The sequence below is a fragment of the Eschscholzia californica genome, unplaced genomic scaffold (assembly GCF_041429995.1).
Source record: "Eschscholzia californica isolate CP2 unplaced genomic scaffold, dmEscCali1.0.p SCAF_4, whole genome shotgun sequence".
NCBI classification, from domain to species: domain Eukaryota; kingdom Viridiplantae; phylum Streptophyta; class Magnoliopsida; order Ranunculales; family Papaveraceae; genus Eschscholzia; species Eschscholzia californica.
Genome location: NW_028238461.1, coordinates 25,865,807 through 25,876,186, shown reverse-complemented (window position 1 = coordinate 25,876,186; position 10,380 = coordinate 25,865,807). Strand labels below are relative to the sequence as shown.

The window sequence follows — 10,380 nt, the reverse complement described above, 5'->3', positions numbered from 1 at the left end:
TTTCCTAATAAGGATCGATGACTCTCATAAAGTGAGGAAAGTTTTCGGCTAAGTCACTTTATAAGGGGATTATGATCGAAGACGAGCAATGGATCACCCCCTCACTTTCAACTGGACTCGGTCTTGGAAGAATTGTAAACTATCTCCGACAATCAACCAAGCATGTGTAATAGATGAGCGGATTAGATGAATCGTACATGGTCATCTCCCTCTATCGACTGAAACTAGACGAGGGAGACAACAAAATGACACGCCTATTGTAAATCATTTGGAAAGGAAGGAATTAGAAGCATTTTAATGGGAAGCAGTTTGCTAGGAAACAGTAATCTCCCGAGCTCAACATGAGTTACCGAACTTAGGCGCAATAGCAACAAAACGTCGATAGTCTACCAGCTATTGTCGTTGCTCGAGAACATTGGGGTGTACAGCGCCACAGAAGGGACGGGCGAAGATTTACGTGGATTGGGTATACTAGAGTACTAATGTTGTGTATGTTGTTGTAGTTCGAGACACCAATGGTTGATCCATGAGGGGAGCCTGGAAGCTATTATCACCCCATTCACTGGAAGAAAGTAAAGCTCAAGCTTTCTTGTTGGGCATGGAAATGGCAGTACCGATGGAACTTGGAGACATCAATATAGAGGGGGATTCACAGAGTAGTTAAGACATCTTTGGAATCGGGAGGGGAAAGAACCATGGCGCATCCGCAAGATCATAATGGATATCACTTCACTCAAGCAAGAAGTCAACTCCGTTCGCTTTCTGTTTTGTACTTGTGATTGTATACATCGTAACTCATTACTTAACTGCTTTTGCTAGAATAAATAAGATTATACGAGTACGATTCGAGAATGAACCACTTCTTGTACGAGTACGATTCGAGAATGAACCACTTCTTGTACGATAGATACTTTCATTACAAAACTTTGAAGCTATTAGAATCTTGCTTACTGGAAGAAAAAAAAAGTGATTCCATTCTCAGACTTTTGTGTTGCTACATACTACAGATTTAGTGTTCTGATCTTTATCAGATTCGGATTTGGTATCAGAAGGGTGCTACCAATTTACCCCCCAAAAATTTCAACAAATAAAAAAAACAGCAAAATGCTATCTTCTATGTTGCTTCGTCCCTTAACCAAATAGGTACTTTGGGTACTTATTATTTCAACAACAAAGTAATTGTGAAATATAAATGAAACAGAATTCTTCTTCCAGCGAGAAATTTTGACAAAATCAACTCAAAAACCTAATTATTCGAACCTGAGAACCAATCCTAATACTCTTCACTGAAATTGAGAAGAAACGTAGTCCGACTCAAACGACTGATGATTATCGTTCACACAAGCCTGCAGCAGCTCGAACCTGTGTGTGTTAGCGAAAGTGATGACATATAGATAGAGCTTTAGGTTTAGTTATTTTTGGTCTGTATAAACAGCATCGACGTCATCAAGTTCAAGCAATTTGGACATAAGATCTTTGTTCAGGTCCATCGCTTCATCATCTACCTGAAACCAGTTATAAGTATAAGCTATACACGATAAAACCAAAAGGCTCCGAGGGGTTAAGCCAGCCAAGCAAGGAAATTAGCCTGTATATCCGACTAGTGGTTTGTTTGATCTTCATAGAATAATAAAGGAAGGTTATTTATTTATGAGAACATTTCTACAGTCTAGCAATGACCATCTACTTTTCATCTACTTTTCAGCTTTGTGCACTCGATTTGAGAAGAGAAAAACTCATCTATGTACTAGTAGGTACTACTAGTTTTAACTAATTTTACAGTTTCAAATATGGATATGTGCAGATACTCGAGTCTATGGGCATGATGGGAGACTTTGTATGCATCTTCTGTATAGTTGCACAAAACTGTGTGAAGTCCTTAATATCATTTCAGTATAACTTAACACTAGTTGATCCAAAAGTTAAGAAATGAATTATAACGTCAGGAAAATATATGTAGCGCATTATCTTCAGACTTTTTAGCTTGCATCCAACAGCTTGTACCAGTGTGTATACTGCCGACACCCATAAGGTGTCCATGTGATGTGAATTGAGAACGCCACATACTTGTTGCTTTAGGATCATAATAAGAAGTTCCCTTTGTTCTAATTTGTATTTAAGTTCAGATCAGAATAAGCTTTTATCTTTTTAGGATTTTCATTGTAGCTATCAGGTGGTTTTTGAAGTTTCATAATTTGCTACTTTTGGTTATATTATGTCTAAAAATAGTCATCTAGGGGTACACCTTAATCGGAGCTCCTACTCCTGTTACGTAATCTGATTTAGATTCAATAATTATATATTTTGATTGGAAAATGACTTTTTAGGTTGAAAAAATTATCATAATAACTAAAAATAACCAACATTATTTTCAATTGACTAAAAGTTGCCATAATATTATGAGTAATGATACATAAAGTTTAAAATAATATGGATAATTATCAATCAGGTCATTTTTTAAATTTTTTCCTTCCCTAAATACCTTTACCCATTAAAACTCACTCTCTCTATAGAAACGCTTAGAAATGTTAGGTTTTTTTCCACTTCTCTGTTCTTCTTTTTCTCGGTTTTTCTTCTTTAGATCTTCTTTGACTTTACGATTCTTCTTCTTCTGATCTTCCACTTCTTCTCCACTCAATCAATCAACTGATCACAGATCAAATAAATGCAGAATGAGAAGATCACAGGGGATTTGATTTAAGTTTCTTATAGATCTAGAATGTCTTCATCTTCCTCTCTAGTGATGGACAACGACTCTTCAAGCTTAATGATTGGAGTCGCATGGGAGCTGGACTAGCACCATGAAATAAACTTGAGATTTCTTAGTCAGTCATGTTTGCCGCTTTCATTCTCAATGTGGCTTTGTTCCCATCTAAAAGCATAAAGTATTGTAACACTTCAGGAACCCTCATTCTACGAGTGTCTCTCTACCGTCAATTCCATATTGCTCCGGTCGCTCAAAGAAAACCATCTGGAAGTTTCAAAAATGACTCCACCACTGGTAAATAATCCAAACCCCTACCAATAAACTCCCCCTAAAACCCAAACTATCAAATAATGAAACAAACTCAAAAATTCAACTTTCTCTCTCTAAGGGTTTTGCTGAAACTTTACTACATCTATTTTTTATGTTTTGTAGAAGGTAAATCCTCCCTCTTCATTTCCAATTGAGAAAGTGCACTTGAATCAAATGGTCCCCTTTCAATAAAAAAAATCATGGGGATGAAGGATTACTATCTTTGTAATGAAAATAGCTAGAATTGATTCTTTTGTAGAATTGTAATTCTCCACGATGGTTCATTAGCTACTGTAGTCTAAACCATGATGTAAAAGGGTGTCACTATTTTTTTTTCCTCTAATTTGTTATGGAGTTGTTTATGAATTCTTTGTAGTTGGTGATGATATTACGAATTTATTTCTCTGTAGTTTTAACCGATCCACGTGGTGTTTCCATCTAATTGTATACCATTGATTGATGAAGAAGAAATTTTTCAGAGAAGTTACAGTTTTTTTTGTTCTCGATTTGCAAATCGATTGCAAAATCTGCAAACCGAGATTACATTCTGAAAAGCTTGAAAATCCAGTTTGCATGGCAATTTACGTTTTGCAAACCCCAGTTTGCAATTTACATTTTGCAAACTCCATTTTGCACTAATTGCAAACCCAGTTTGCAAAAAAACAGAAAAAACGACGTTTTTCTGAGTTTTTTACTTTCGAATGAAAGGTATTAAAAGTGGATCTTGTTACAAAGATATAAATTTCCTAAAAATCTGACATCTCAAGAAAAAGATATATAGATTTAAAGTTTTTAAAAAAAAAATAAAAGAATTAGTTACAGAAAATGACAAAAGGGTAATTTAGTCTTTATATGTTTTTTGACCTGAATAATAATTATGAAATGTTTTGCGCTTTTTTACTTATTTTCAATATTATTTTGACCTTTTTAATTATTGTCCCTACAAAAGGGGTTTGACCAAATAGGTCAAAATAATATTGAAAATAAGTAAAAAAACAGCAAACATTAATCTGGTTAAAAAAAAACTTATAAAGACTAAAATACCTTATTGTCATTTTGTGCAACTAATTCTTTTATTTTTCTCTTTAAACTTTAAATCTATATAACTTTTCATGAGATGTCGATTTCCATGAAATTTATATATTTAGAAAAGATTTATCACTATCTTTCTAACAAGATCGACTTTAAATACTTTTTCTTCAAAAAAATCCTAGAAAACATTTTTTTAACCTTTTTTTCTTCTGCAAACTGAGTTGGCATTTGCAATATTGCAAACTCAGTTTGAATTTGCGTTTTGGAAATTGAGTTTAAACAAGTTTATAGTTGTAAACTGGGTCTGCAAACTCGGTTTGCATTTGCAAATTGGGTAAACTCAGTTCGCACTGCGACATGGATTTGCAAACTCAATTTACAGCTCTCGCAAAATTAACTTTCAAATCTGTAAGAGAAATACAACATAGAGAGAAGAAGAAAACTGATTCGTAGTTCTTCAATGTCTAGGGAGCAGATCCACAGATTTATTAGAGAAAGAAAAACTCGAATAGAACTACAAACTCGAATAGCTACAAACTCGAATAGATCTACTAAATCGGTCTCCATGCAACTCTCTCACACTTTCTCTCTTTAGTGAACCTAAATGATAAACATATAGTATTCTCTATAAGGATGGCGACGGCATTACTAGAGTAATGATGCTTCACCAATAGTATTCTCTATAAACTTAATTAGCAAACATAAACTCATAGCAACCTAGATCCCTTAATAAATCACGCAAGCTCGGTTCAAGATCTAGGTTTTAATGGAAGATGGAAAGAGAGTCATACAGGGAGAACAATAAAGTAGAAGAACCGAAGAAAAAGAAGATTCGAAGAAGAATCAAAGAAGAAGAAGAATTAAAGAAGAAGAAGAAGAAAGAAGTGAAACCCCTAAAAAATTCTGGGTTTTCTAGAGAGAAGTGAGTTTTAATGTGTAAGGGTATTTTGGGAACCAAATATAGAAAATGACGTAATTGCTAATTACCCATATTATTTTAAACTTTATGTATCATTACCCATAATATTTTGACAACTTCTAGTTAATAAAAAAAGATACTTGTTGTTTTGGTTACTATGAACAATTTTTTTACCCAAACAACCATTTTCAATATATACAAATAGTGTCTGATTTTAAAATCCATTTCCATTGGTAATGGACGTAGTCAACCTTCAACTTGTAATATGATTTGATTCGCCTAAAAGATTTAAATATAGAATAACACTGGCCACATAGAAAAGTAACTGATAGAAAATTGTACCTCGATAGTTCTTATTGGCAGCAGCTCAAACCCGTTATCTGGTTCAAAAGGTATTCCTTCTTCCCTTAGCTTTGAGAGTATAATTGAGTAGTTCTCTGCTGGACTAACAATCTTATAATAGCTAAAACATAGAAAGTGGAACATGTTAACTGACTTGTTGATAGCATAGAAAATTCTACTTGGGCAGAAAGCAGAATCACATAAGAGGAAACAGAACCTAAATGTTATCGGAATCCAAAATAGATTGCGGAATGTTTATCCTCGAAAGCCGAAAGAGTAAATTGCAATTTTTTCAGTAAATATAGAGGCACAAACAACCGCATACCACAATTGGAGGAGATAAGAATAGTATAAAATGGAGGAAGTCAAAACTTGATGCGTACCTTTCTGAGGTATCTTCCTCGGGGTCATCTTCGTCATAAATTGTAGGTTCAATAACATCTTCAGCACCTGCATCTAGTGCAACAGTAAGGACCTGATCTTTTTCAGCATCTGAAACCTTTACATTTGCAACCCGAGCACGCCTAAACTTGAACATAATTGATCCTGGATCAGCCATCTTTCCACCACAGTCCTTAACCACTTCACGTACAGCTGCTACTGATCTGTTTACTTTATCTGTTAAGACCTCAACTATTATACCTACTCCACCATAACCATACACCTGAATGTACAAAAACAAGATTCGAAAACCCATGAGACATGAGATCTTCTGCTAGGTACATAGTATGACAATTACTAATCACTCATTAAGAAACAAAGATATCTGGAATGATTATAATACAACACCTGAGCACCAAAAAGGGTGTAGTATGAGATTGGAGCATACCTCGTAGAATTTCTCAATGTAAGCCTCTTGTCCCTTCTCAGAAGCCCTCTTGATGTTTCGTTCCAAAATGTCCTTCGGTACATCAAGATCCTTAGCTTTGTCAAGAATAGAAGCCAGAACAGTATTTGATACTGGGTTTGGACCACCTTTTTTGACACTGCACCATAAAAGTCAGCAAGTCATAATGGTGTAAATGGGGATCTCCATCCATTTCGAACTCGAAATGATCCATATGCCACAAAGGTAAAGCTCTGTCAGACTCAATTGAAATTGAAGGAGAAAATAGTTTGTTAAGCAAATATATTTTGAGTGTGCTAGAAGTTAAACAGGCATGGAGAAATTTCCTTTCCGCTTTTTCCAAAAGAAAGACGGTAGAACATTTTGTAAATGAACATTGTCTTCATCAAGGAATAACACTGATCCCTGCATAGTGCCATAAAAAATACGCGCTCTGTGTACTTATACCAGCTAATGCATCTTCCATAGAGAATATCATAACTAACACCGGAGCCTCATAAGTAAATCTCTTCAGTATTCAGTATAAGTAACAAAAATCTGATATGTTAGAACAGTATAACTAATGAAAGGAGTTTAAGGAAGACAAATAAAAGAGAAAGGGGAATGTGAAAAAACTCACGCTGATACAATTTCCTTCCCAATTCTTCCATATCGCTTGGCCTTCTTTGCATCTTGAGCACCCTGAAGATAGAGAAAGCTGAAATCTGGTGTATAACAAGGATGCTTATAAATATATAAAAGTATCTCATCCATTTAGATTCAGTACTCCAAATCACGGTCAAAATGATTAGACTGTCCTACATAATAATATCTACATGAAATCAGCCCATGAAACGTGGACACTGGTTGAAACCTAAGATGGAAGTCAAAACTTTCTAAACAAAAGAGTTTGATATGCAATTTTGTATTGATCTAGGTAACATGGACAGTGGAACCTATGCAGTACGACTCGGCCGAGTCAGCCGAGTGACTCAGGAGTGACTTAGGACTCGGCAGTACACCGAGCCGAGTCCCACCGAGTCAGCCGAGTCTAGGGTTAGCCCGAGTGACTCGGCTGACTCGGACTTGACTCGGCTGACTCGGGCCTGACTCGGCTGACTCGGTAGAGATTGTATTTCTATTTATTTTTATAGTAAGTCTACTAGTTTTTTTATTCTAGTTATTAGTTATTACTATTAGAGTATGAGTCTACTAGAGTGATTATTTAGTTCTACTTGTTCCTAACTCTACTAGTAATTTAATTTTAAAGTTTGAACTAGATTTTATTAAGTATTATCATGCTATTATTTTATACACATACACTACTAACAACTTCATAATATTCAGAGTGACTCGGCTGACTCGGTCGAGTGACTCGGCCCTTGACTCGGACTCGCCCCTTGGCCGAGCCGAGTCCGAGTCCGAGTCGTACTGCTTAGAGTGGAACAAATATCTCTACAAGGGAGCGAGTTGTTCAACTTCAACATGATGAGCGTAAAAAGATCAAAATGGAGATAAAGTCGAACGCGTGTTCGATTGTGTATCTCAATTATTAGGTCTAAAAATATTTTTTGAAACTAAACTCATGATGCACATAAATAATACATTATACCCACAAAATGGACTGTGAGTAATTATCCAAGTGCGCTTAAGTGCAAAAAGATACTCAAAATTATTATTAATGTGACATGGCATCGATAGACTTAGAAGTTCTAAATTTTGTTGAACTTATAAGCAATTTTTCTACAAATGATCTCCATACTGAGGTTTCCCATAAAGTCCCAAGATTTATCTCCTGGGGGTTTTGAAGCCCATCCCTCTGGCCATTGGAACTAGTAGCCCTCGTAAAAATAAAAATGTGCACTATTTGAGTGCATTTGGAGATTTAGAACAAAAGGAGCTGCATTCTCACTTCTCAACTGTGAAGTATGATAGATTCATAGATCCTTAAGATCATGTTTCACTTAGGTGTGGTCTTCATCCTTTAAATTTCTCTGTCCTTTAGCTTGTTGACTTTTAGATTTTTGTGCCGTTATCTACATTTTTAAGGTATCTCCATCTAGTAGTCTCTGACTGTTAATGCTATAGACAAACTTTCCTGTCTTCTCGAATTTGTCCTCAAAATAAATCCTACAGTGAGCTCCTAGTTCTATATATCCGCACAGAATGCATAACTCGTGTCAAACACTAGCAAGTTCCAACTACTACAATGGGTATAAGGTAATATTTTTACATCTTGCGTCTACTTGCAAACAATAGTATTAGGTTACTATATGTTTACATGTTTCGTGTATAAGGTACCAATGGGCATTAAAGAATCCAAAAGTAAAACCATCGTAAGCAAAACAAAGGACCTAACAACTTAGACAAGAACGTATAGGCTACACAGAGTAATGCACTTTTGGCCTTGTTCGGCTCATTGTGTCAGATGCCTTGTACAGATTTGGATGAAGTGTGTAAACATGACACACATTCAAACAAAAAGGGCTAGGCTTATTCTAAAGGAAATAAAATAAAAGCTTTGCCCATTCTATTCCTGCTTAATCCATTCCCTCATATCCAAATAACTAAACCCTAAAACTAATCTACTGAAAACAGAAGACCCAGATTCAAAGATAGGTTTTTGAAGGCAAAAATGTACCTTTCTACCAGCAATCTTACTGGAACGCCTACCCATACAAACAGGAGAGAATGTCCATATTTTTCTCACAGGATGTTTAGGCCTCAATTCAAATGAAACCCACGAAGAATAAGAAGAAGTCAATAAATTACTATTAAGCAACCCAGTTCCTGAAAAACAACTAAAGCAAATCTCAGTAAATACCTCTACCCAAAAACTAAAACCCCAGAAAAACCCCAAATAAGATAAGGAGAAAGAAGAAAGAAAGAAAGACATTCATACTTTGAAGAGAGAATGAATTTGGGAATTTGAGACAACCCCCATTTGAGAATTTGTGAAGAAATGCTCCAACAACCCTAGCGGAAGTACCCATTGATAAGAATTGGAAGAGGGTCTTTTCTTCCCCTCTAGTTTCGACACTTTTATTCACATGGATGAAATTTGTAAGGAAGACAGGGTTCCAGCCTTGGTTTGTTTTCCCTTTATTCGGATTGACTAAATTACCCTTCAAATATATTTAATGAGAGTTAAGTCCTGATCATATCTCGAGACTGCCCTTCTATACGAGAGACGGAGAGAAGAGAGCCTCTTACAAGTTAGACCTAAATCAATCTGGCAATCTTTAACCAAAAAAAAAAAAAAAATCAATCCGGCAAAGGGGGAGATAATAGAAAATAATTATGGGTCTACAGGTATAAGTCCTAAAATAATGTTCAAGAAGGGTTTAGGGTCCAATCTTCTCAAAAAATAGCGTTTTAGTCCTTTTGCAATTTAGACATAAAGACCCTTACTAATATAAAACTAAATCCCGTCCATATCCCCGTACCGATTCCGCACTTTTTTTATTGGGGTCGGACCAAAATTGAAACGACATTTTTGTTGCGTGATAGGGGAGATTAAATAGGAAATAACGGATATTTCCAAATCAATTTTCTCTCTCTTCTTTACAGGTTTGAAAACCAAATCAATTTTCTCTCTCTTACTATGTAATTTTTTTTTATTCAAATCAATTTTCTCTCACTTAACTTTCAGATTTGGAAAGAGTATATTTTCTCTCTCTTCTTAACAGGTTTGGAAACCAAATCAATTTTCTCTCTCTTACTATGTAATTTTTTTTTATTCTAACTTTCAGATTTGGAAAGAGTATATTTTTGGTAGCCAATACATGGACAACTGCTTTTTTTCATATGGACAACTATTTTCGGGTTCGGTGTGAGTCAATTATGCTTGACTTAGTTGACTTTGATTTAATAAGGGGACAACTCCATAAAGTCTTAAATACTAACAGTTACTAACTTGTGGATCAACAAAATAATAGTTCAAAATTGAAAACGTAAGTTGTCTTCTTCTTCATCATCTTCTTCATCATCTTCTTCATCATTATCTTCTTCTTCCTTCTTCTTAATCTTCTTACTCTTTTACTACTACTAAAAGTAAACTATAGTTTCTATCACTTCCTTTTGTATTTTATCAAACCCTAGATGAATGAAGAAGATAAAACTCATCAATCTCCACTTCCCTTGTTTTTTAGTAAACTATAACTTCTACCAATCCTCTTTGTTTTTTAGTGAACTATAGTTTTTACTACTTCCCTTTGTTTTTTATCAAACCCTAGATTGGCTTTA

General features: G+C 35.1%; 1 protein-coding gene across 1 annotated transcript; it reads right to left on the bottom strand.

Annotated features, from left to right (window-relative positions):
* Nucleotides 1–1,088: 1,088 nt before the first annotated feature.
* On the bottom strand, nt 1,089–9,348 carry LOC147543879 (YebC-like protein). The gene is made up of 7 exons (XM_086633920.1): nt 9,038–9,348; nt 8,777–8,925; nt 6,776–6,837; nt 6,139–6,295; nt 5,693–5,973; nt 5,310–5,430; nt 1,089–1,505 (listed from the first exon to the last, which is right to left on the bottom strand). Exons 1-7 carry the CDS (start codon nt 9,126–9,128, stop codon nt 1,413–1,415), a joined length of 954 nt encoding a protein of 317 aa, XP_086490046.1. The 5' UTR covers nt 9,129–9,348; the 3' UTR covers nt 1,089–1,412.
* Between the last annotated feature and the right edge of the window lie 1,032 nt (nt 9,349–10,380).

Coding starts and splice junctions, on each gene's coding strand:
- LOC147543879 (XM_086633920.1), bottom strand. CDS start 9,128: ATGGGTACTTCCGCTAGGGTTGTTGGAGCATTTCTTCACAAATTCTCA. Junction 6,838..8,776: donor GTAAGATTGCTGGTAGAAAG/GTACATTTTTGC, acceptor CTCTATCTTCAG/GGTGCTCAAGATGCAAAGAA. Junction 5,974..6,138: donor ACATTGAGAAATTCTACGAG/GTATGCTCCAAT, acceptor TTGTACATTCAG/GTGTATGGTTATGGTGGAGT.